General features: G+C 41.9%; 1 protein-coding gene across 2 annotated transcripts in view; it reads right to left on the reverse strand.

The window, feature by feature from the left end:
* Window positions 1-262: 262 nt before the first annotated feature.
* COG2 (component of oligomeric golgi complex 2) overlaps window positions 263-27574 on the reverse strand; it is a 45141-nt gene continuing 17829 nt past the window's right edge. For both annotated transcript variants that reach the window (XM_006267912.4, XM_019479831.2), the window contains exons 9-18: window positions 26739-26865; window positions 12694-12833; window positions 9535-9596; window positions 7259-7410; window positions 6055-6255; window positions 5211-5283; window positions 4726-4868; window positions 3064-3203; window positions 1474-1654; window positions 263-695 (exon numbers count right to left, since the gene is read on the reverse strand). In XM_006267912.4, the coding sequence (XP_006267974.1) occupies window positions 600-695; window positions 1474-1654; window positions 3064-3203; window positions 4726-4868; window positions 5211-5283; window positions 6055-6255; window positions 7259-7410; window positions 9535-9596; window positions 12694-12833; window positions 26739-26865 (1315 nt within the window). In that variant the 3' untranslated portion in view covers window positions 263-599. The remainder of the gene's footprint in view (window positions 696-1473; window positions 1655-3063; window positions 3204-4725; window positions 4869-5210; window positions 5284-6054; window positions 6256-7258; window positions 7411-9534; window positions 9597-12693; window positions 12834-26738; window positions 26866-27574) is intronic.

Consider the following 27574-nt stretch of genomic DNA (forward strand, 5'->3'; position numbering starts at 1 on the left):
TCAAGAGGAGCTCCAGATCCATATCCTGGGCTCCCCCTATACCAGCAATAAGGTGTGATGGGATCTGATGCTTGATCCCACAATCATACCTCCTGCCATGTCCATTTGGCATGGCTGGAAATATAACTGGATCACGCATCAGACCCCATCACAGCTTTATCTGCATGCCTGCCAAGGGCCCTTAACTGAAAAAACCCTAGAGCCACAGAGTCCATTGCACCAACCCTCCTCCCACTCAAATGATACAATCAGAAAGACAGAATTCATTACATATTTATTTTAATCATGTTAAATCAATTCTTCCATATTGTAAGATTTATAATAAAAATAAAGACATTTTCTTTGTTTTTATTCTACAATAAAACATTTAGAACTCTTCAAATCATCTTCCATACAATGGAAGGACTGGTATATGCTCTCTTAGGTGGTGTTTTTGGTCAAACAAGTCTGTATCTTGACAAAAGGTGCATTGACTTGTTGCAGGAGATACGTCAGGAAGCACTTTGTTGCTATATAGCATTTGAGAGAGAACAGTAAAACAATTCTCCCGTCTTTTGGAGACATGGTTCCTCTTCATATGTTTTCCAAAATATTTAAGGCTATTCCACAGCAGCCTGATCCTTGGCAGCTTGAACAAGCTCTGTGAGAGCTGAAAAACTTTTTATGTCACTCGTCTGCAATCCCATCTTTTGCATCTAAAAAAGCCATAGGAAAAAATATTAAAATGTTGTCCTTTTTCTGCTTTTGTGGGATAAGCAAATGACACCTTGCTAACTGGCATCATATTACTAGAAAAAACATTTAGAAAAGACCATATGAAACTTTGCCTTATGCTGACCTGAAGCAAATGCCATCCCAGCAAATGCTGCTCTCCATAAAAAGGCTCCTCTCCAACTTTGTTCTGTTATCTCTTTTCAGTTAACACACACACATTTTTCAGGCAAACATTTACATTTTCCAGGCAATCCATAGCTAGAGCCAGTGGGGATTTTTCCAGTCAAATGCTTTCGTTATGAAATGCTGATGACACTGATTTTAAGGAAGCGTGCAACGATTTTTAATACAGCTTCCTCAGCTGAAATTTCTGGATAGAGCATGAAAGACAGAGACACCCATCCAGCCCAGAACAGGCAAGCAAAGGTGGGGTTTGAACCTGGGAACTCTGGTACTCAGGGGACTGCCATAACCACTGGCTGTTCTGGGAACAGTCTCTTACTCTGGACTTTCAGAAAAGTATTTTGACTGGCCTCAGGTTTGCCCCCACTGGAACAGGAACATTTATGATAAATCTGACAAATTTCTGCAGAACAGGAAAAGCTCAAAGGTTTAAAGGAGAAACCTCATCCAGCACAGACATCTCTACTGAAAGCTCTTTCTAGTCAATTTGAATAAAACTGAACAATTAAGTTAGGCCACAAAATACTCAGTAATGGTAATTCCATAACAATGAAACTTGCTACTATTGCACCTTACCTGGTCCCCAAAGTACTCAACATCCAGGGCTAACTGTAGTCTGATTTTGTTATCATCGCTCATGCCCCCATTTGAACCAACACTGTTTGAAGTTACAGTTTTTCTGGCCTGTTTTAGCCTTTTCAAGCTCTCTTCCATTTTCTTTACAGAGCTCAAAACATCTGATACAGTTTCATAATACCTGAGTAAAGACAGGGTAATGAGAAAGAGAGTTAAGCTCCTACATAAATGTGTACGTCATACAACACACCATATATACAACAGTGCAAAACAAAAACTCCCACCAATATCATTCCTAGACTTCAAACATTTTGAGATGGCTGATACCTGAATCCTTTTCCATTTTCAACTATGAAATACTTAATGAAACACTAAAAATATTAAGAGCTTCATTCCCAAATCTCAAAGCCATTTTAAAAAAGTGGGTAACCATTGCATCCAGTTTAAGATGAAGAGAAAGGCAACACAGAAAGGTTAAGGCACAGATTTTTAAAGGTACTTCAGTGCTGTCTGCTAACAGTCAGTGAGGGGTTCCAGAGCACTTCATTTACTTCTGAAAATGAGACAGGTTCTTGTGTCAGCTCAGCACTGCAACACTAAGGCTCCCTCCAAACATGCAGGTAAAGGTGCAACTGGAACTAATGTGTGAACCACACAATTGTTCCTCCTGCCATGCTACATATCTGCCAAGCCATGTGATTGTGGATTGTATATTGGACCTGATTCATGCCTTATTGGCAGTGTAGGGGGAGTCTGGTTCTGGGCTCCCCCTGCATGGGCAAAAAGCAGCCACCCATAGCTGGGAGGCCCCTTTGCTGAAGTGGGTTCAAGCTATGAGGGGCCATGTAGACCAAGACCCAGAGACCCTGTAGTTGATACGGCTTCAGGTCCTCACTGTGTGTGAGGTGCAGCCAGGAACTGGGACCCTGTCAGCTGTGGGGTTTCTGGGTCCCAGCCACGCAGGAAGCAGAGCCAAGACCCAGAGCCCTGTGTGTGCCTAAGGGGCTTTACACACCCCTGAGCCCTGGGAATTGCAGCAGCTGTGGTCCCCAGGGCTCCAGGTTTGCACCCCTGAGGCTGGGAGCCCCACCAGCTGATGGGGCTCCCAACACATGGGAGAGAGCTCTACATGTGCAAATTAAAGCTCGGTAGCAACCAGCTATAAAGTTAGTATGCGTTTTTGAGGTCTAACTTTAAAGCTGGTTGGAGATGTTTATTGTATGATAGTTATTTTGTACCTATAACTGGTCTCCATGTAATTATGAAATTAACCAATTAATTGCGCTAAACCTGTAACATGTAGAGAGGGCCTAAGCAACGCGTTCGTGCTTAAGCCCAGGTTGCGCAGCTTGCTGGAAGCAAAGCTGTGAACAAGAATCCAATCTGCCGACTCTCAGGCCTGCATCCTGTTTATATAGACTACACAATGTTTGCAGAGATATACTATTATGACAGAGCAATATATTCTTGCCTTATTTTTACAACTACACTAAATTATAGATCATTTTTCAGACATGACAAACCAAAACGCATCAGAATTTCAGCTAATAATGTGATTGCTCTATATACGACTACTTCTTTTTTACTTACTTCTGTGTACTTTCAGAGAGGGCACCTTCCAACCACTGACGAACCATGGGCTGTTTCAATATATCTTTGTACTCACTCTGCAGCCGATAAAAAGGTTTCAGAGCACTGTCTACGTACGGTGAAGCTTTAGTTGGTACCTCCTGGTAGATGATGTGGAAAGCAAGGTGGGGAAAAGAGGAGATAAATATTCTGTTATTTAAAAACTCTAGTGCCAAGTATTACCGCGTGATGCAAATGCAAGACATATAAGCCCAAAGGCAGACTTTGTTGATGACAATCTGGCAGACAAGATTCCATGCTCAGGAAAGGGAAAGAGTCACAAAATTACTCAACAAACCAGAAAATCTTGAGTGACATTAAGTAGCAGCAAACATGGAACCTGCTGGTCATAGTGATATGGCAAACTACTGTCTGAAGAGCAGTGCCCCCTCCAACTAATATTTGCTTTCCACCCACTCTTGGAAAATGTGATATTCCCTAAATCTGGCCTGTCAAAGATACAACCTGTGGACAGATCAGTCATAGAAACCATCTGACCCTTTGTGCTGTCTCTGGGTCTGGAGTTGACCCACACACAGCACGTGGTATATGCAGGGCCAGGGCACATGGTGCCCATTCCAGCTGACCTGGAACCCATGCTGCACATGGTACACCACCCCCCAGGATACGCTAGTGGAAGACATGTACAGTGGGGGGTCCTGGATTATCTGGAGCAGGCACCATGTGGCACGTGGCCGACCGGCCACAGCAAGTACCACATGTGCTGGGTCTGGCTTGTGAGGGAAGCGGGGGGAGGGGAAAGAGGGGGTAAGGGAGGAATAAGGGAAGGACCATGAGCTTGACACTCCTGCACCAAATGAACAGGCTTGACAGCTCCACAGTTTAAAGTTTCTCATTTGTTCACAGAAGAGGGAGAACAGTGGTAGAGCAGATGCACTTTCACCTTCAGCTCTGGAGAAGTTTGACTGGGAAGATGAGAACCAAATCTGAGGAGGAGATGGGAGGTCACTTTCTATGACCACGACAATCTCCCCTCTTAGCAAAAAATATCTACAGGTATACAGATGGCTGCAGTACATTGGACAAAACTATACATCTGGTTCTGAAAAATAATAGTTCTTGAAGGTTCCCACCCATTGGTGGCTTAAACACAATTATTACAGAATATATAACATCACATTTTACTATTTACTAAGTTTATTCCATAGTAAGGAAAAGATACATGACCAGTCCTCCTAAGCACAGTGCCTGGCAGGGGAGCAAGTTTGCAGTGACCAGAAGGTTGGGTTACCTGAAAACGATTAGCAGAGTGGATATGTGACTATATACCAGTGTACAGTTACTCCTAACTTTCTGCAGGGTAACTCTACCCCAGGAGTGGAGTGACTTACACTAGTGTAAGGCTGTGCATTGGGTGTCCACTTCACTTTTCTTACAGAATGGAGCCAATTTACTCCGTGACAGATGTATTGTACTCCATGGGTGACAGTAGGTTTTAACTATTTTAATAATTGAGCCAGCTGATAAATATTAAGTACTTATAGAAGGGGGTTATTGCAAGCTCTTATAAATACGTTTGATAGGAACTCTGAATCATCGTCTGATTACATTCACAGTCTAAATTTTTCATGAAAGCATTCTTTTCACAAGCATTGTTGTTACCTTATTGGTTCTCCTGTAGAGCCTTGGAACTTCTAAGGCACTTTTCAGGTAACTGAAACAGTTCTCACTTAAATCCTGAATAATCCTATCATTCAAAGTGGGCGTGCAGGCTGATAAAGAAGCCTTCGAGTCTTCTAAGGCTCCTGTTGAAGTACAAAGACTGAGGTGTAAACTAAGCTACCCTGCTCAACCACAAAAATTAGCAAACTGATGCAACCTTTCCCATTCCCAATGTCCCAGAACAAGATGTAACACCTTCAACACACAACCCTGGTATTACTGCAGTTGATATCTATATACAGCATTACACAATTTAGGAGAAATATCTACTAACAGCTCATTTCATAGCCAGTTCGGTTCCAACACCCGACCTTCCTCCCCAGATTAGTGGAAACTTTTCTGAAGCTGAAGGTTCCAACCAGGACCATTAACAGCTATGGCTAAAAAAAATTAGCAATGGCTAAAAGTCAAACCCACACCTTTACCTGTGATACAGGATAGATTCTTGAAGCCAATCATTTCAAGTTTTGGTTTGATTATTTCTAAGAGTTCAGGAAGCTGAACAAAAACACACATACAACCACCTGTTATGAATGCATTTGGATCTGTTTCTTTAAGTTCTGCAAATATGTCATAAATTAAAAAGAAGAGAGGGCTATGTTAATCAATGTCTATATTTTAATTACTATTAGATGGGAATTAACATGATCAAAGTGTGATGACAATAAAGTATTACATATTCAGTGCCCTCTCCCATTTCCATCCCCAATGCAAAACATCTCAAGCTAATAAAACAACATTATTCCAAAGCAAGTCTGTTCATTCAAGGGTTTGGGAAACTTCTGCTGAATCAACTGAAAGTACAGCGGATCTGCAAAATGTAAGCTAGCTGTAAGACTTGTAAAACAGTAAATGTCTGTCTAAACTACTAACGTGTTGGAACATGGAACCCAATTGTGTATGGTGTCCCTGTATACCAGTCTTTCTGATAATCGATGTCACACAGGGAGAGGTGAGAGCCTGGCTCGTTCATACCAAAAAGGAACAAAATTCCTGGTTTCAGCAGCTGGTATAGTAACTATCAAAACAGTGTTATACTGAGAAGCTAGAACCCTTAAAATTATCTGTACCTGAACTAGTTTCTCTGAGACAGGTAAGATCCAAATTAAATAAGACAGTCTCCGTAAGGCTTCAGTCCTTTTAATATCTCCTAAACATAGACTGTGCTAGTTTCAGCACTGGTAAATATTTAATAAGTTATGAACACTGCCAAACAGTATGAACATGCGGTCAAATAAAGCTTTCATGTACGTACAGTAACACACAAACCTGCTCTGGAAGTTTCTCCAGATCTGCAGCTACATACACCAGCTGAATATTGGATATAGAAGGTAACGGCTGTGTTTCTGGAGAAGGGACACTTCCCTGATCCTCACTTGAGTTCAGGTTTACAGCAGATTCCTTGCTAATGGTTGCCACAGATTTTTTGTTGTCCTTTGTACTTTCATTAGAGATAGGCCTGAGCAAAAGCTGTGATATCAGAATGAACAATGAGCATCCTTCTTAGAAAAGGTTTCACAAGCTGGATATGCAACTCTGATGTGGGCAGACCTCCCATCTTTTCCCCCATCCCAATAACACACACAAGTTATTAGCAATCAACACAAAGCTTATTCCTGTTTTCTCAGGATCATGTTTTTTAAACACAAACTTAAGACCTCAAAGAGTCTGACCCTTCACAGCATCACCCAAGAGTTGCATTACATAAAACTCAAATATACCTTCTTTTAAAAAGACGCATGTAAAAATTTGGTATTGGAGTCAAGTCAATAAAATGGGATGTTCAAAGTTATATAAGTGCTCGAGTTCAGACTACTGGAAGAAGGCATGAGGGTCATGAATTCGATTATGTTTTTTTCCATTTTGTAAAGAAATGCAACAGTTACTTTACTTTCACCTTTGTAAAAACATATCGTATCCCTCTAACCCAGTGGTTCTCAACCTTACGCTCATGGCACCCATCAGAAAATGTAAGCCCTTAGCTTTCACTCATCTTTGGCTCTGAGGAAATAATAGAGCAATTCTTCTGTTGCAGAGCACTCAGAAAGACCACAACAGGTCAGAATGATTCACAGAGATTTCATACAGGAGTCCATGGTGTTGAAAACACATATTGGTATTTGCACACCTAACAGTGCACCCTTAAAAGGATCTCACAACACCCTGATTGAGAATCATTGCTCTAAACACTACAGGCTATAATAAATAATTTCCCAGCAATAAAGTGACAGGGTCAGCAGTTTAGATGTTTCAGCTATAACACAGAACTGAAGTGAATACTATAGTGAACAACAGAACTTTTTTTTTTAAGATGACCAGCTGGTGAACAGGCTGTCAAGAACTTCCTTGAAACAGTACTGACACAACAGCAACACGGAACATGTTTTGCAGTGGTACCTTTTTTAGTGTCATGGACCTAAGTAAAAATGCAACAATAAGGATTTCTTCACCTAAAAAGGTACTATTTTCTTACCTCATTAATGAACACAGAGTAGCGTGCTAAGATTTGCAGGGTAAGTTTCCACAAACGGTGTGTTAGTAATGGTAGAAAAATCTGATCTGACCAACACTTCAAAAGACTCACCCACACCATGTGAGTGGCTAACAGACAGTATGAACTTTCAGCTAAAGACAAGAAGAGAGTAAAGGTTAAGTTACTAATCACGAGTCAAGATTTTGTTTTTTAAAAGCCTATAATAATTTATTTAAACTGTTTTATTATAGACTTTTAAAAACTGAAACATTCTAAACTTCAGCAGTCACAAATTATTCTGAAGGTGGCAAAAACTGAGTAAGATTGTTTAAAGGGAACTATTTAAGTTCAGATCCACATTCCTCTAGATCAGCTGTCCAACTGGTAGCCCGTGAGGGGCCAGCATGTGGCCCATGGGCCCCTGCAACTGTCTTTCTCACTGCTGTGTGGCAGGAGAGGGCCCTGGAGGTCTGTGTGTCACCCTTGCAGCAAGAGGCTGTGCACCACCTGTGTAGCTGGTGGGTCAAGGGACCACATACCACCAGCTCTGCCCATGTGGCAGTGGGCTGATTGAGGGGTGGGAAGGGAGAAATCCCAGGAGCCCAGGATATAACTCATGTAGCACATGGCCAGCCCAAATTGGACAGCCCTGATGTAAATCTCAAAGATCCACTATTTTGTGTATGAAAGTGCAACATAAAGGCAACAGATAAGAGTACCGCCCTTGGCAAATGTGGTGAGAATGCAAATCAGGTCCCTGATGATCTGATGGAATAACAAAAACCAGTTCTGGAAATGTTATCTAATCCCAGGTTTCACAAGGGACATTATAACAAACCCCCAAAAACTACAATGTTGACCAAGTGCATACAAGTTGCCAATCAAAACAGTAATCCTTCCCTGTACTGACAACTGCAACAAGCTATGGTGTTGTAACTGCCAGTACTAGGAGCCTACTTCAAATATTTATTGATGACTCATAAAAGTAACATCCATAATGTAATACTTTTTAAGTAGCTTTGATACAACTGTTCAATAGTTTACTATTTGGGGGCTAAGTACTTCTCATTTAGTTTCTAGATTAATGCATAAATACTTGAAACAAAAGCAGCGTGTTCCATCCACAGCCTGGCTGTCTGATTTTCAACTCAGTCATACACTTAGAACATCTAGTTCATTTTATAAAAGTGCTGATTTTAGCTGGCTCTTCTTCATACTCTTTCCACTGCATGAAGGAACAGCTTCTCTAGCTTTAATGCTTTATTCTAAAAGCGCATTAAGTCCTACTCTTATACCACCAGCCAGTTTCCTTCAATCCTATTTAATATTATTCATCCTCCCAGGGGCATATCCAAGGAGGTGCACTGGAGCACTTGAACCCCTCTTTGATTCCTGGTCCACCCAAGGTTTAAAACCAATTACCTGGCAGTGCCAGGAGCATTTCTAGTCAGGCAGTGCTGAGGGAGTCTCCTGACTTCTTGGCTCTCTATCTGGCCCCTTCTAAACTCTTCATTTCACAAATGGTTACGCTCCTCTCTTCTTTTTAATGATTCTGATGTTCCACCAATCAAGCTAGCCTTTGTACTGCAATGCTGCTGTCTGTTAGTTGTTTCTAGTAATGTAACTCCTATTTCACAGCCCTGCAGACAATTTTTAGCTCATTCCAAATAAATTATACTTGTTTTTGCTTCAATCTTAAACTAAATAATACAGACCTATGCCCTAGCATATTAGTAAAGCTTCTATTTTATTCCTAACTGGAAAAAATGTGTCGTTTTATATGGGATGACGCACCTCACCATCTGCACACTCCTTTTCAAAATTCTAGATCTGCCCATGCACTGTCCTAAATTCACTCCACAGATATGAATTTACTGTTACTTCCCAATTTACAGCCAATGTGGCATACAAATAATTCCTTGGTATGACACCAACATTACCAATTGTAACAAGTACAAATGCTGCATAGAATCTGCTATTTCCTCGTTTCCTACTTAAAAACTTACAGCTGCTAAAGCAAGAGGTACACACAGATGGCATAACCTTTTCATTTCCCCCATAGGAGACCTACACTAATTTAGAAAGGTCAGCTGAATTTTATAAAGAAAGATCATGCTGCACATTTTACTGACTTAATTTAGCTTTTTCATCTGACTTACTAGGAACAAATGTGATTTTAAATATTTAAGATTTGGTCATTAACAAGCAGTCTTCATCATTACCTGGTAACAATTTATAGACACTATAAAAATTGGTAGGCGCTGCAGGAAATTTACCTGGTGCTTCTTCTAAGCTATCAGAAAGTGCTGCTTCTAAGGCCCCTGCTATTTCTCTAAACCTGATGGAAAGAAAAATATTCAATGTTCAATGATAAAAAACAATTTAAACTGGTATCTAAACATATCTTACATGTCAGCTACATAAAAAACCAAAATGTTGTTTGTGGTTTGGAAAAGATTTGAAAGAGAAACAGTGGTATTTCGCAGGCTGAGATATAGCTTATACAGTATAAATGGGAAGTGATAAAAGTTATAATTTTAACCGTGCTGAGAAAAAAATGGCATCTTACAGACATTGCCAAGTCCCCAGCTTCAGTGAGAAAAAAAAATGTTTAGTCTGAAGTGTTTTCACATTGAAAAAGTCAACACATCTCACATTTGCTTTAGCTGACCTTCAGGTGCATCACATGATTATGGTGCCTGTAGCTTTCTACATGTTTGCTAATGAACAGTGGCACAAGGTTCTGCAAACAGGTCTGTACCTGAGAAAAATCAATAGTTCCTTCCAGGATGCCTTGACCTCTTTTTCCAAGAAGATATATTTTTGGGTTATAAGAGGAAAAGTTGGGATTAAAACCTTCAGTTCCTTCCTGCAGTCCAAGATGTGTTACCTCAACAGGATGCACAGGCACAAGGTACTTATCTGTCTAATGCATTATGCAGCTCCAGCATCCTATTTTTCAGTGTGTTGGTTCTTACCAAGATTTTCTTTAATTACCATGAAGCAAAGCTGCTCTTTTATATTTGTCTATTAGGAGAATTTCTCTTTTGTATCATTTGTGATTTGCCTTTTTTTTTTTTGCTTCAATTTCCACAGTATAGACTTTTCCATGCAACTTTCACCAAAAAAGTTCATTATTACCCAATACAAAGTTTGCAGTAACTTTTGAAGTGTCATCTATGTGCCAGTATCATCTATGACAAATGTGGGATACTGGACTGGACCACAGCCCTGATCAGAAAGAGCAATTCCCATCTTCTCACAATAAGCTGTATAAGCTAATATTCTCTCTTGTCATAACCAATTAAATACTGCATTCCCAACACTGCATTATTTTTATGAACTACCAAGTTGTGACAGGCATGTTCACTTTTTCCAAAAGCAAGAAACATAATTTAATAATGCTAGACAACCACTAAGACCTACTATTGTCAAATGTGCCATGAGGCAGAAGCTCCCTAACGACATCTTAAGCGTTTATCTCAGCCCCAGCAACTCCTCTGTGCAGTTTTCTCTCAGCTTATACAGTCAACAGAAATCTTAACTTAAAGAACACATAGTGGTTTCCACCAAAAAGCCTGTTCAATTTAAGTGTGTCAATGAATTTCAACGCTTAATCTAAAGCTAAAATCATGCTTAAACCAATAGTTTCCCTGATGTCCACTCATGACTTGAAATTAATGTATCAGTATTTTCAGAATCTGTGCAAAAGAAATGTTCAATAAATATTCAACGATCTTCCTGAATCATATCACAAAATTCAGAAGTGATATGAATAACTTTATAACTTTCACAAATGACTTCCATCATTTTATCATCTTTTACAAAAAAGGATGCTGAATGGCTAAGTAGCAACCTTGAACAAAAGCACAAAGGTCTAAAAGGAATTATTTTTTATATTTGTTTTAACCAGTGGAAAAAAGTTCATCTGATCTCAGGTGTCCTACAGGCAAAGCATTTTCAGACAAAGGGATATGCCAAAGCTCCTTCCCTGTTTTATTGAAACAATGCTGAAAAAACCTCAATTTTGCTTAAAGAACATTTAATCAAAATTACATTTTAAAGTTTACGAAGGAAATGGAGCTGCTCTGTAAATTTTATATATCTCATAAGCAAGAAGGCAAACAAAGTTTTTAGCTAGCTATCTATAGGTGGATATTACAACAGACAATGCAGAAACCATGCATATCTGCTAAGCTCATGGCACTAGCTTGGGTAGCTTGGGTTAAGCACCTGAGCTCCCTCTTCACAGGAGAACCAGAGTCCAGGAAACCAGAGACGAAGGACTTCAGGGGTAAGAGAAAAGATGCTGCTAAGAAAGGGCACACAAGTGTTTGAAGGGAGTAAAGTGAGAACAACCCACCTACAATTCTTGTCAAAGGATGACAAGCTGCTAGACAGCAAAGTCATGAGTGTGCACCTGTTTTAAAAATCCTCTCTTAGACATGCTTTGGAGAGAGGCACGGATTTCTTCGCTATCTTTTATTAAACCAACTGGGTAGTTGGGATAGAGCTGGACAAGCGTTTGAACGCAAAACATTCTTTATCAACCTATGACCTGACAAAGGATGTCTCGAATTCAAAAGCTTGTCTAACTTTATCCCAGCTATATAGTTGGCCCAATAAAAGATATCACCCTAAGAAATACTTGCCTCTTAGATTACTGACATCACTCTTACAGTACCTATGTTTTGGACTAATTGTTAAGATGAAAACACAACTTCTGTTTTTTAAGAAGGCTGCTTTGGGTCACTAGTCCCAAGCTCTCTGAGTAAAGGACCACAGGAGTCCAATTAGACCTGCTGAATGAATAGCATTGGTACACAATTGATACAAGGTTCTGTAAGCCCAGGATTCAGCCTAAAAGTGGGAGAACAGCAAGACTCCACTCTGGAAAAAGCAAGGGCATAGCACTACACCTCAGGAAGTGCCCAGATGTGATCAGAGCAGGAGGCAGAGATGCACTGGGATACAGAACTGTGACAAAGCTCTCAATGTCATATTCAACCCTTCACATCTTCAAAGCCCTGCTGACAGCAAATTTATTGTCTTCCATGAACTTTGCTCAATCAAACACTCTATTTCCAGAAATACTAGAGAAGCAAAGGTTGACATGCATAAGGTAAACAAAAGGTCTGAAAGCTAGTCTAGACCAGCACCTGGCAGTCTTATCGGCCGTGTACCAATGTAACTAAAGCACAGTATAAACTTGGCCGGTTCTGACTGGTTTAACTCAGTGACACATATGCAAGATAACTACCATACACTGGTGAGCAGTGCAGTAGACAAGTTCTTCTCCAAGTTTCAATACAGCTCTTTTTAACTGACAAGTGTAAATTCCAAGAGTAAAAGAGCTTTGACCTAGGACTGGGCTCTTTAGCTAGAGTTCAACTTTGCTTCTTCTCCCTCCTTAAGAGTAAAGAATAAATACTAACCTTATTTGGAAATAAACGGGCAGATTCCACTTATTGTTAAAGCTATGGTAGGTAGGGTGAGATCTCAACCTTTTCACACTGGCCTGCGAGCCGCACTGTCGTTCAAATTTCCGCACAAAATCCATGCTTGTGGTGTATTTCTGTCAGAAGGAAAAACAAGTTCTGACAATTGCAATTCATAAATCTCCTATTAAATAATGAAACCCATAAGCATATCAAGTTACAGTTGCACCCATTGCTCAAAGTGGTCATTTGGTCTCCCTGCCACCAGATCCCTGGAGTACAGAACTGAAGGACACATTCAGTACTTTCTTTTACATTGAAAAGCAGATGTGTCAAACATATGGCCCATGTACCACATCTGGTCCAAGGAGCCCCATTATCTGGCCCGAGGTGCTGCCCCGTGGCTGACCTGACCTGAACTGAACTGGCCCCACAGAGAGGGCTTAGAATATGTACTGCAGGTGGTACCTGTTCCAGCCACTCCAGGGACCGCACTGCATGTGGCACCTGTGCTGGACGCTCTGGGATGTGCACGCCACCCGGTGCCTGCTCCAGCTGGTCTCACATGCCTGCATGCAGCACATGTCCCAGACTAGCTAGAACAGGAGCTCCATGGGGCACAGTCCCAGATTAGCCACTGGGGATGCTGTGTGTGTTATGGATCCTGGAATGAGGGTTGTGTGTGGCATGATGCCTGTTCCAGCTGGTTTTGGATCTGTGATACAAGTGACACCTTCCCCAGCAGGACTACACCAGCCACTCTGGGGTCTACACCACATGGGGCACCCACAGCATACAGTGGGTGCTGGATCTGGCTTGGAGGTGGAGCGAGGGGAGGCTCCTGGTCCATGGACCAGTCCAGTGTTACTTATCCAGCCCACGGGCCACCGTGAGTTTGACACTACTGGTGAAGAGAAATGAAAAAATGACCATAGTGAAAAAAAAAAAAAAAATCACTAGCATGAAAGTTCCCTTTTGTTAGAGCACTACTCTGTATACTCTGTTTGAGCTGGTACACTGAAAGATAAGAAGTGAAGAATTTACGAGTCACTTCAGTAGCTGGCTACCACACTGCACAGTCCTGAGAAGAGAGGAAAGTGGAAGCAGGTGGTAACAGAACAAGATCAGTGCCAGACAACTGCAGTGAAGTTCAAAAGGAAAGAACAAGGATAGAAATGTAAGACGACAAGAAACTGACAGATTTGGAGGGGAGGATGCAGTTCCTGCTTTGCTTTGTCCCTTATTTTCTCAAGGTTTAAAGATATTTCTGGTTCCACACACACACATTTTACAAAATAGTTATACAAATTATTTAGACTACCTCCCTTGCATACCTCAAGGGGGATGTTTAGAAATACTATACTTTCCTTTGCTTCCATTCTGTACTCAGTCTCAGGAACAGATCATTAAATGACCCAAAACCAATAAAAATAATGATCATGGACATGTGTTCATTTCTACCAGTAAGAATTTCTCTGAAATTCTTATCAGTAGGAAATACCCAAGAAGCTGGAGTCCCACATTTACTCAAATATAAGATGAGGATTCACCCATCCACAATTAACATGGTGGAAAAAAGCCCCTCATCTTACATTTGCATAAAAGAAAACCTCACTAAAGACATGGTCTATCACTAAACTGCTGCCAAAAGCACCATGAGCTCAGTAATGGAAACCAAATATAAAGCTGACTGAATGCAGCCAGCACTGAGTATGATTATAAAACACATAGATCATATTGGGCAAACATACTTATGGAAACCTTTTTTTTTTTTTTTTTTTTTGTATGTGGCCCTTAAAAAAAAAAAACACACACAAAAAAGGACAGTTGCTTCCCTAGGAGGGAACGAGCACTGGGCCTGGTGGTGCTGTAATACCGGGTCAGCACTTGGAGAGGCCAAAGCAAGCTGTGACACTCTCCCCTGGTGCCAAATATACAGATGGAAACCTGCTCTCTTCCCTGCCCCGCTTAAAAAAAAAAGGAGGTTGTTCCAGTTGCAGGGAAGTTGCACTGGGCCTAGAGGCACACCACCACCAGGCTGGCACTGGGAGGGCCAGAGCCCGCCCTGACACCCTCCCCCTGGTGCCAAAAATTTGATTTAGTAGAAAATGTTAAAGTTCTAATAAAAAAATTCAAAGCACAAAGGAATACAGAGGCCTGAGTGGAGGGCTACATAGTAGAGGATGGAGGCAGTGGTAGGAATGCAACTAAGTTGCATCTGAGACATATAGCCAACTCAGCCTGGAAGTAGGAAGGGAGAAAGGGAAGAAGGGGGTGTGACAAAGCAGAGAATACAAGGATATCCCGCGCAACAATATTGCATCCTAAAAGAGAGATGGTTCAGAAAATGCACACAGTTACAAACAACAACATGGGGGGTACAACTGAGGGGGCGAGGAAGTTTAGGATTCAAAGTCCTTGAAGGCTGCATTTGATCTTAGCCAAAGAAGCCAAGATACTGAATTTTTTAAAATTTTAATTTCGTATCTTATGCCAAATCAGTTCTGAATTCTATTAAATGAGTGGGGGTTTAGGTTGTAGCCGTGTTGGTCTAAGGACATAGGCAGACAAGGTTCCTTGGGTGAATTTGATATCTTTTATTAGACCAACCCAAATGGTTGGAGAATAGTTATTAAGCAAGCTTTCAGGTTCAAAAACCCTTCGTCAGGCTAAGGAGGCTGCAGCAGTTGCTGCATGCTCTTCCTGGATGGGATGAAAAGTAAACAAGCCAGGGGCTGGGCTGGGCTGGGGAGTCAGTTGCCAGGCAGATTGTCATGTAATGAGTGAAGCTCAGATGTTTAAGTGTGTGTGAGGGTACCACCAACAAGTATCCTACTTCCTAGACTCTTCAGTCTGGGGCTTCAGATACTCCTAAATCCATGGCAAGCATCCTATGTGCAAGCCCCAAACCTTAGAGGCCTTGGAGTTCAGATGCTCCTAGTCTCACTTGCCCCTAGACAAAAACAACAAGCTAAAGGAAAAAACAGAGCATGGGAACCTACCACAAGAATTTTTTTTTGAAAAAAAATAAAAATGAAATAATAATAATAAAAAAATGTATGTATACACACACACGCATACAGGCACACACGCACATCCCAAACCGCATTAAGAAACCTATTCACCCGTTACAATAAATGGACCTGCTCCCCCACACCCCCTACCTGTTTCCCTTCCCTTACCCAAATCACCATAAGAATAGCTTAGTGTGATCTATCTGAAAAAAACAAACAAACTTGGTGGTAGCCACTGTGCTCAGTCTCCCTCAACACTGAATCTTGTAAAGTCATGGCAAGCCACTACACTGAATTACTTTGCCTTCCTCTTCATTCCCACAGCTGAGCTGTGCCTTTCTTTCTCATTTCCAATGATTCCTGTTTGTTCTCTAACCTTAAATTTATGGCAAACATCTCCAAACAGGGCTCCAATCAGCTTACTCAGTATCCCTCCACCATCCCCTCTCTCAGCCTGTCGCATATCATTAGTATGGCCCCAATCTCTATGAGATGGAGCTACTTGCCCTGCACCTCAGGATCCCAGGACTTGTGACAAAAAACCCTGGTTCTAGTCATGAATGCGGGCTAATTAGCATATGGCTCCTTTGTTGAGTATGCACACATACTGAGCCATGCTGAGCTGTGGGGTCACCATGACTTGAAAAGCTGTCGTCGCTGCTGGGGCCCAGCCCAATTAACTATATAGCAAATCAGGAGTTTTTTGACTTTAGATTAATACAAGAGCAGGCAATTATTTGGGCCTATAGGTCACATAGGCATAGAAATGTGAAGGCCCAGAAAAAAAGAAAACTGAAAAGTTTAGAGGGGAAAAATGATTTTTCTGTTTGTTTCTGAGGACTTTTTGTAATTTTTTCTGAAGAGTTAAAAGTTTCTGGAAAAACTTAAAAAATCTCTTAATATTTTCTTTTAGAATGATGAATAAAGTGTTTAAAGACAAGGTGTTTGTATATTGCTACCCTTTACTCCACAAAAATGTTTTCTAATAACTATGTAATACAAAGACTTATGTAAGACGATCTACAGTATCAGATCATTGCAATTCCTGTACATCGAGGACAAGCAGTACAGTACAACTCTCAAATGCAAGAGCAAGATGCATTTCTGCCCCCATGGGGCACTGCCATTTTCACAAGAGAAGGAAGAAGGATTCAGTGCCTTCTTTGTTTGTGGACTTCCTCTATTGTTGACTTTTGATCTAGAGGCTGGTGGATCTGCAATTTGTGCGGGCCGGGCCCTGATCCCGCCCTCGTCGCCATGCGCGGCGGTGATTCCGATCCCATTCTGGCCGCCATGGGCAAGCCGGGGGCGAACCAGGGTCGTACCGGACCCGTCTCCGGTGCACGCGGGCTGTGGCCAGCAGCCCGGGCACGCGGGGTGGGAGAGAACCGCGGGGCGGTTTAGCGCACGCAAGTTAGAATTAGTTACGGAGGCGTAATGGCTGATTGAAAAGATTGTTTACTTACACCCAAAGATGGCATTGGTGTAGGCTGGACAAGTTTCCAGGCACAGCTCCCGCTTGAACCCTCGTTGGAGGACTCTGACAAATTGATTGCTCCCACGGAGTTTGCTAGGCTCCGCGGGTCCGGTTAAGTTGGGTTCGAAAAGTTTCCCCAGAGTTATTCAGGCTCCGCGAGTCCGATAAGTTTTCCCCGGAGTTTGCTAGGCTCCGCGGGGTCCGAAATTACAGGAAAGGGATACGTCTAGGATTGAGCTCGGCGACGGGGAGAGGCGAGAAGCGAAAGCTCCGTAGGCTCGGTTCTATTGCCTCTATTGCCTGCTTAGGGGAGGCGCGCCGGGTCCACGAGGGTCCGCAGCGCTTGGAGATCTTCACACAGAATCTCTCTTGTCCTCCCTCCTCCGGCTTGGGCGGAAACTACCCAAGCCTTTTGTACGGCTAGCAAGCCAATCGCTAGCCGCCACGTGTGCCTGCATTAGGAATCGGCCAATAACATGGCGCGGATCCTAATACAAATGGCGGAAACTTCTTTACAACGTGTATCACTATGGTGCAAGAAAGAGATGCACACTGCAAAGAAGCTGCAATCCGGCGGGAAATCCCCCGCTGCACCAGAGTTCTCTAGCAGCAGAGAACTCTACCGTGCAAAGAAAGCGACAAATTTGGCGGGAAATCATTTAGTGGTGCCGAAGCGCGCGCACACAGACAAAAAATCACAACTTTGGGTTGTGACACTCTTGTCCTCCTGACGAGGCCTCAGAGGACTGGGAGTGGACACTGACAGCAGCATCCATTTGTTCCTGTAGAGCAGGGGTGGGCAAAAAGTGGCCCACGGGCCAGATGCAGCCCACCAGGCCATTCTATCCAGCCCGCGAGGCTACTAAAAAATTTAGAAAATTAATAGTTATCTACCACTGGCTGCCTGTCATGCAGCCCTTGATGGCTTGCCAAAACTCAGTAAGTGACCCTCCACCCAAAATAATTGCCTGCCCCTGCTGTAGAGACTAGAAACAAGGAGCTTATTGCCCTGTTTGCTCAAAACCCTCAGGAGAGGAGACAGAGCGAGTCTAAAGGTTTTGGAGTCAGAAGGAACCTGCCTTCTCCTGGCCCTGTGACCTTGAGATTCACAGAAATACAGAAGCAGCACAAAGGAGCCAAAAGGAAGTACAGTTCTTTATTGAAAAGGTAAGAGTTTAAACTTCTCTGAATTCAGTATATTAAACTATTTTTTAGCTGCATTAGTATATTTTTCATAGCCTATGTAATTCATAATTGAATTCCTACTAATCTGATGTTTTGTGACAAATCACCCAACCTTAGCAGTGAGGTGAGGCCTGCAGGGCAGGGAAGTTATTCACACTTAACTCTGAGGAGGCCTCTCCTCCATCCATTACTAAACTTGTACATGCTGTAGCTTAGTGTTTATACATGCAAGCTAGCCACTAAATTAAATTTCTTTTTTCTCCCTCAGCAGAATGGGGCGACCAACTTCTAGCATATGGATGCATTTCCACACTGCAAGTTATTCTGAGAAAAAAAACCCTGTGATTTGCAAATACTGTCAAATGAAATATGCATTTCCAAATGCTACTAGGTAGACTAAACACATCATTGTATGTAAGAAGTGTCCTGCAGACATTAAAAAAAATCTTTCATGGGTGTAAGTGAGGAGGAGGTAGATCATGATGATGAAAGTGCAAGTAGCTCTTTCCAAAAGTCTTGATCCAGAAGTCCTCCTACTTCTGCTGCGGCTGCTTCTTCTAGAACATCAGCATCACAAAGTGTTGCCCAATCAAAAACCTCAAGTAACCAAATATTGCAACCAACTGCATACAAAACACTCTCAATAGCTTAATTTGTAGACAAGATGACACCTGAAGATCAGGAAAAAATTGACTAAGCTCTTGAAAGAGCACTGTATTCTTCTGGGACGCCATTGTCAATAACTGAAAAAGCATACTGGCAGGAAGCTTTTAAATACCATCATACTCTTTGCCCAGCAGACATTCTTTGAGCAAGCCTCTTTTAGAGGCAGAATATGCAACACGTAATGCAATCTGTGGAGGGGAAAAAAAAAAAAAGGAAAAAAAAAATCAACAAAGCACTGTTTTGCAGTACTTACAGATGGATGGACGAATGTGCGGGGAGAGGAATCAAACTTTGTGATAAAAACACCTCAACCAGTTTTTTACAGAAGCACTGAAACAGGAAAGAACACGTATACTGCAGAGTATATCAGTAATAAAATATGTGAAGTCCTACAGAAGATTGGGAGTGGTAAAATATTGCATTGTCAGTCAGCAAAGCAAAGTAACATGAAAGCATCATGGGAGATCATAATGGATAAATATCCACATATTACTGCAATAGGATGTGCATCCCATGGGCTAAACTTGCTTCTTAATGACATCATGAAGTTGGACACTGCAAAAAAATCTATAGAAGAGCAAAATAAGTTATAAAACATGTAAAATCTACTCATACTGTAGCTGCAGTCTTTAAAAAGAAGCAGGAAGAAAAGAATGGAAAAATAGTGACACTCAAACTGCAGTAAAACTAGATGAGGTGGAGTGGTGATCTCATTTGAAAGTTTACTAAAAAGCAAAGAAGCTTTTCAAGAAACAGTAATAACTGAGGGTCTTAAAGTACCCAGAAGTGTAAGGAACGCTGTATTTGATGAGGATGTCTTCTGGGTTCAGCTGCAGAACTCCCTGAAGATTCTAAAGCCAATTACTTGAGCAGTCACTGCACCTGAATCAGACAGTGCACTTCTGTCAGACATTCCTTAACAAGTGGCCAAGACAGATTCTCAAAAACAGTTGATTTTAAGTGTATCTCTGCTTACAAGTACAGAAGAAAGAAAAGTGAAAGACTTTATTAACAGATGGGAAGAATTTTGTTGCCGATCAATTCATGCTGCTGCATTCATTCATTTGTTTGGTCCAGGAATGCAGTAAGGGACTCTGCCAAGCATATCCCTCATGCAAAATGGTGGCAAGGCCTTTGCACGACACAGCCTGACTCCTTTTGCTTCTCGCCTGCTTCAGATTCCTCCCTCTTCTGTAGCACGTGAAAGAAACTGGTCTATGTCTGGAAATACTCACATCAAATCAAGAAATAAACTAACATGTGAAAGAGTAGAGACGCTTGTCTCAATCCGGGCAAACCTTGAGTTTTCATAAGTCCATGAAGATGATAAAAATGAAGGATCAGAAGAATCAGAAGCAGCAGAAACTGCTGACAGTGATAGATCAGAAAATGAGACTGATTAGACAAAGTTTCATGTAGCAAAATCCATATACAATGAGTCTTGGCTTTTTTCCCTTTTTTTTCAAAAATTAAAAACATTTGAAATTAAATTCAATTAGTAATTTTGTAATTGTCTGAAACAAACTATACTTTAACATTTAATAAATATATCAAACTCAATAATTTTATGAGCAAACCAAGTTATACATAATACATTTTATGTTTTAAAAGTAGCAAAGTGACTTTAATCTGTAAAAAGTGCTAAAAAAACCAAGTATTGCATATATTTCAATTTTCCCAAAAATTTCCAGGTTTTTTTTTCCCCACGGCTTCAAAATTTCTGGAAATGTTACATCTCTACATAGGCAGTTCTGGGGAGTTATCGCAAGCCTGTCTATAGTTCCCATCCCTGCAACAGCCCAGAGCCCATGCATTCTGTGGCTCTTTCCTGCCACTGTCAACAGCGCACGACCCCACCCCCAACCCTGGCCCACCCCATACCCCCTGCCCCGGCCTGAGAGGACCAGCTGGAACCCACATGCATGGGCCTGAACCTGACCCATCCCATGCCTGCTCTGGACCACCTGCCTATGCTGAGCAGCAGTGGCAGCAGCCAGGCAGAAGCTGATGCTTGGCATGGGGTAAAAGCAGTCCCCTTCCCCTCTCTGTTGCCAGGCCCTTCTTGCTGCAGCTGCTCAGATTCCATGCTCAGGCTGCTCTGCTGCTCCTCTCCTCCACCATCACCACCATCTCTGGGCTGCCCAGTGGGGCAGTGGTGGCACTGCAGAGGAGCTGCAGGGCAGCCTGGGTGCAGGCTCCAGGCAGCTGCAAGAAGGGTCCACTTCTCCCCTGCGCCGAGCAGCACCTTCTGCCTGGATGCCGCTGCTCAGTGTGGTCAGGCAAATCCAAAGCAGGCACATGCCAGGCTGGGGTAAAGGCTGTGCCTGCGAGTTCTGGCTGGTCCACTCCTCCAGGCCGAGTCTAAAGCAGGCAGGGGGCAGGGCTGTGCATATGGGTCTCCACCAGTACCATCGGGCTGGGACCAGTGGTGGTGGCAGCCGAAAGGAGCAACTGCTGCCTTGGTGGCCTAGAAAGGCAGGCCAGCTGCGGAGCTGCCCCAGCCCTGCTGCATGCCCAGGTGAAAGAAATTGGGGGGGAGGGCGCAAAGGGCAAGGCTATCTGACCCCTCAGATTTATTTTCCCTCTGTAGCAGTGGGAAGGGTTAACAAATTCAAGGCAAACTTCCAATAATTCAATTCTATACCTGAAAAATTATAACAAATTTGTAATTTTTTCATATATAGAAGCTAAGTATGGGGAGGGTCATTTTACGTTCAAGTAAATATGGTATATATGTATGCCAGCTCCCTGCCTGGAGAGCTACACAGGCAAGCTCTTCTGCCAGGAGGCACTGGAGGGCTACTCCCTGGACCACCCCTGCCCTTAGGGGAGCCCATTACTCAACAGCCTGTCCTCTCTCCTCCCTGGGAAGGGGGCAAGGTGTCAATAGGCAGCCCCTCAGTTTTAAACTGCCTCATGTGAGATGGGGTTTGGAAGGCATTCTTCTGGGGCTGCAGGAAGGCTCCAGCCTCAGGAGTACCTGCCTCCTACAGAGTGCACCAACTGAGGCTTGTTCTGAATTAAAATAGAAGTAATGAATTAAAGAATACAGGTGATCCAGAGAAGGCATTTATTAGGCTACTGTATGGCCAAGCATAGCAGTTGCTGTTACAGACTTGGTATACTGCCATAATGGAATCTGAACTGCTCCAGTATTTCCTTCAAAATGGAAATAAATTAATTCTCAGATTATGATTACCATGGAAAGTGCTGCCTTGAGAATAAACACCACCAAGCAAGTAACACTGTACATTCCCTCACTGACTCTAGCAAGAATCTCTTCAAAGTATTTAGCCAATCTCATGGGCAAGCTATTTGCCAGATCTATTTAGTAAGCAGACACTGGCTTTATGGAATAGACCAGAAGGAACAGAACCATCACCTTCAACAGAATATCTTTACTGCAGTGAAGTGCATTTGTAGCAGTTGGCCCTTACCATCTACGGCAGCACACTGTGTACCACTGTGATGAGAATTTCTTATGAAGCACTAAAACAACCACAAGCAAAGTCTCAGAGCTGCTATTAAGTATACTGCTTTTGAAAATTCACTTGGGTCTAAAGACCTACCGATATTCAAGTAGGCTTCTTAGGCAGCCTGCAACAGAAGCACTGTTTTTCTTGAAATTTAGATCTAGTCACACAGTCAATATCACTGAGTTGGGGATAAAAATTATATCATGGTTAAACTACATGAAGGAAAGATATTTTAAAAATTGTGCTGAAGCATTTATGAAACTACCCCCTTCCTCCATTATAGCTGTATGTAAACTAGAATGAAACCATAAGAGCAATGGAAATAACATCCAGAAGAATGATAGAAATTATAGATAGCTTTTTCAAGGCTTCTTTCTTATTAAATCCAGCACTCCAAAGAAGATGAACAGTACATGTTATTGCTTTAAGCAATGGAGTGCTTTAAGTAATAATGTTCTAGCTACAAATGCAAGCTGTGTACTCAGAACGGTCCCTTATTCCAGTTTTACAACAGGAAAAAGCACAGAAGCACTCATCCAGTTTTTTTTTAAATAATGACACTGTCTAGCATAGCAGGGGACTCAAAGTTCCAAGTCCATTTTCACTACTTAATAATGTGTTTGCTGACCATGGACAAAGAGCTTAATGGAGACAGTATCTTTGAAACTACCATCAAGATATTAAAGCAAGGGGCTCTAGAATTAGATTCCTAAAACTGCATTTAGGTACTCAAATGTAAGTGCCCTTAATTTCTGAAGTGTGAGCATCCACAAATCTTGCTGAACTCAACCAAGGCCAGAGGTGCTGAAGCTGTAGTCAATTTAAAAATAGGTTCCTGTACTACACTTGTTCATGAGACCGTTGCAATTAAGAATACTTTCCTAGGGTTTTTCTACCCCCTTATGTTTATGTTCTGTTTACAAACCCAAAACCTTCAAGCCAGAAAAGATAACTTTGTTATTTTCCAGCTCTCAATTTTTCACACACTTGTTTATAAAATACTAAACCGGGAAGAGAAAGTAAATAGGGATTTATTATTTACTCTCTCTCCCAGTACAAGAACTAAGGGTCACAAAATGGATCTAGCAAGTTTAAAACTAATAAAAGGAAGTTCTTTTTCACACAGCTTATAAGTGTGGAACTCATTGCCACCAGATGTTGTGGAAGCTGACAGTTTAGCCAGATTCAAAAAAGGACTGGACAAATTCTTGGAGGAAAGGGGCATCAATAACTAGTGAGCAGGGGAGTTAGGAATACAGCCTCTTAATCAGAACCTGCAAGACCTTAAATGCTGGAGGCTGCAAATGAAAGAGGAACAATGGGAAAAAAAACCCATGGTCATACCCAGTTCACTCTCCCTTTGCAGCATCTACTCTGCCACTGTGTGACACAAGAGACTGGGCAAGATGGACCTATTGTCTGACCCAGTAAATAGCAATTCTTGTTATGTCCTTACTTGCCAGTGAGAACCATTTCATGCTGAGATTCTTAGCGTTGCAATATCTGAATTAGGAAAAAATATAGAGAATTATTTAAAAACATTAAATGGGACGTTTTAATGTCACAGAAATAATTCTATTTGATTTTTAATGAACACAGACATAACAGCATCTTGAAATTTGAAATTTAAAGTTCTGGGTTTTAGATAACAGTATGTTTGTTAAATGACACCAATTCCAATTGCTAGGTTCTCAACAATTAGCCTTGGAGTAACTCTAGAATGGATGCATGATATAAATGAAAGTAAAATTATTTTCAACTAAATGATGGGTCAATACTATCGTAATATAAAAAGACAATCACAAAAAATTATTCATTTAAACGTGATGTCACCCTTTCATTAACGATATAAGACATTCCAATTAAAACCAAGCAGCATGCAGAACAAAAGCACAAGGGAACTTATGATTCGTCACACAGGATATTTTAATGGAACGTGAAAAGTAAATGATGTCTTACAGAAAATTAAAGTACATTCTCATTAGAAACAAATGTGCACGCCTCTGCTTATGTGGGGAAAAAAGAAGGGCCTTTCTTCTTTAATTTTCTTATGATACTTGTTCCTCATTAAATCCCAAATCAGAAACCCTTGTGCTCATGCTTAACTTAAATAATGCAGTTATTCTCATACTAAACATCTATGTGCATGAATTTTAAGGGAAACCAATCTATTTTTATTATGGATAATTTTGCACAAAAGCAGGAAGAACACCTGTGCCACATCATTATATGGGCAAAGCATTCAGCATTTTCTTAAACAGTCTGACCTATCCTGTATGCTTTTCCTGCCCCTCTAGGATAATTTGTTATTCTCACCAACATCTTGATAGTATTAATAAAATCCCTTATAAACAAAACTAATTTGAGGTGAAGTGGGGAGGGGTGGGGCAGATTTATCCCTGGATTAAGAGCGCTCTAAGAAAGAAAAGTAAAATCCAAAGGAAGAAAAAGATAATTTTGATAACTGTGTTTAGATCAGGATAAAGAGAGCTCACCATCTGACATGACACAGCAGAAAGCTTATCTCTCCTACTCTATCATGGACTTAAGTGACCAATTGCATTCTCAGCACCCTACTTTACATCAGACAAAAAGTTTTCTGTTGGCAAGTATCAGTAAAATGTCATCTCCCAGATGCACACAGCAGCATTGCTCACAGTGAAGAAAATATTACAGTGCAACAGGTTCTTCCACACTCTTGAGTATTCATTTTTAATAAACACTTTTTTAATAAACATTTATAGAAAAGAAGCACTCTTTCAAGCTGCCATTTCTCTCCCCCCAAGCCCCAGTTCATCTATAAATTTCCTCAAACAGAGAAGATGCAAAAGTTGCTAAAATTAAGTCACAGCATTGTCTGTGGAAACAATAAGACGTAAAGGTTAAAAGAGTAGGATGGGACACCAGACACCAAAGGATGCTTTTTATCTTCTACAGCACAGGGCGTGTCATTTTGAATACCACACATTACTTCCCAGAAGTTTAACAAATATAATAGATATCCTTTTATGGCAGTTGCAGCCTTAGACAAACATTGGGTCTCTTTTTACCCCTTTCACTTTTGTGCATTACTTCTTTAGCACAAAAACATCTACTGCAAAATTGAATGGTAAGGCCAAATTCCAAAGACTGCACATCTCTCACTAATATTTGTATGTAGGGGTGCACCAATTAAGATTCTGTTGGCCAATACTGATGGCCGATTGTTAAGCAGCCATGTCGGCCGATACCAATCTGACAGCCATTATGTAGGCCAACAGCAGCATCTGGCGTTAAGTTTGGGGGGGGGGGGGAAGGGTCATGGGTGGGGTGTGCAGATCGAGGCCGCCCCCCAGTGAGGGAAGGAATGGGGCCAGGGCAGGTGCTGCCCAGCCCGGGCATGGTGCAGGACAGAGTTGTGGGCGGCGGAGAAGGGGAATGGCTTCCCACTGCTCCACACACCCCCAGGGCAGGGGGGGGCAAGGGCAGGCTGCCCACTGCGGGCTCAGGGCCAGAGGCTGTGCTAGCTTCTTCCCTATGTGGGGGCTGGGCCAGGGATGTGCTCGAGGTGGGTGGGGGCAGGGTGGGTGGTGGCACTGGGAGGAGGGGCTACAGTGAGTTTTTGGGTGGCTGTAGCCTACCCTGTAGCCCAACCACCAGTGCCATGTGCCCCACCCCGGCCCAGCCCCCCTGACTGGAAGAGGCCAGTGCAGCCCCAAGCCCAGAGACAGCAGCCTGCCCTCGCCCCGTGCATAAGTCCAGGGGGGAGGGGGCAGGGGGCGGCAGCACATGCCCCCCATGCCTCCCCCAGGGGTGCTTGCAGTGAACCCCCTTCCCCCCCAGCTCCGTCTTGTGCCTCACCCCAGCAATGCCTGCCCCTGCCCCACTCCCTCCCTCATTGTGGGCGCCTTAATGTCACCGATAAATACCACGTGCATGCGGGGCAGATCATCAGCTACACTGGTCAAAAAAGCTGATTGCAGATCATGTCAATTTTCCTTTTATCAGTGCCAATCTAATCTGGACTGATATATTGGTGCACCTCTATTTGTATGTTCCCTGCCCATGTATTTGAAAGTAAAATCTGTTCCCATGAAAGTTCATCAAATGATCTCTAAAACAGCATGTCATGAAGCAATAAGGATCTTCACAATAAGATTCAGAAAACCCAAGCTAGGAACCATGACTCGGTCAATTCTTCCTTGTATCAAAGGCTTCCCACTGAAATCATTTAAATTTAAATACCTCATGAAACACTTCTGGATTTCCAGGGTTAAAAAGCGTTGGCAACTTTTCTTCTAAACCACGTACTATTTCCGGCCACACTGAATTCACTAAAAAGTCATATCCGGGAACAGTATTTGCTTTTTCACTGCAATAAAAGTTTCAATTATTCCAAAGATTTTTGCAAAGGTATGTTTCCCTAGCAAGTTCAAGCTTGATGGTAATAATAGTAAAAAAAACAAACTCTGTGTTGTGTACAGTGGTTTTGGATTAAACAAATATTTACATAAGTATGTTCCACTCAACTAAAAATAGTTCTTTCCTTTACAATTTTTCATGTCTGCCTATCCTCACAGCACTCCTATTCAAAGGAGCCAATCAGTTCCAATTTAATATACATTCTAGAAAATCAACCAGGACTAATGTACATTTTTAGTAATTCTGGAAAACAAGTACTTCTCTGAGCTAAAAAAAAAAAAAATAAATCCTAGTCTAAAACACCAGAAATGGGGTGGTGGCGGCAAGTAAAAGGAACTCCTCTTTGGAATTCTTCTGAGTCAGACTTCTATATGCAGCATTTTTATTAAGATTAAAAAGTTACCTAGAGTTTGGATCAGACATTGAGAACAGGAAGAACATGAACATCTATTGCTCTGATTTACTAAAGTAGAATGATAACAGAATGTTTCTAGTATTTAACAAGAAGGATTAAAATCTGCTGAGGGATTAACCCAATTGAAATGTTAGTAAAATGTGTGAAGACGTAAAAAGCACAGCAATGGATGGCTAATTAGAAAAGCAGTTCTGTAGTCTCTAGAGGCTAAATCCTAAACATTCACTAATTGCAACAGTCTACT

Source organism: Alligator mississippiensis, chromosome 1 (genome assembly GCF_030867095.1).
Source record: "Alligator mississippiensis isolate rAllMis1 chromosome 1, rAllMis1, whole genome shotgun sequence".
Taxonomy (NCBI): domain Eukaryota; kingdom Metazoa; phylum Chordata; order Crocodylia; family Alligatoridae; genus Alligator; species Alligator mississippiensis.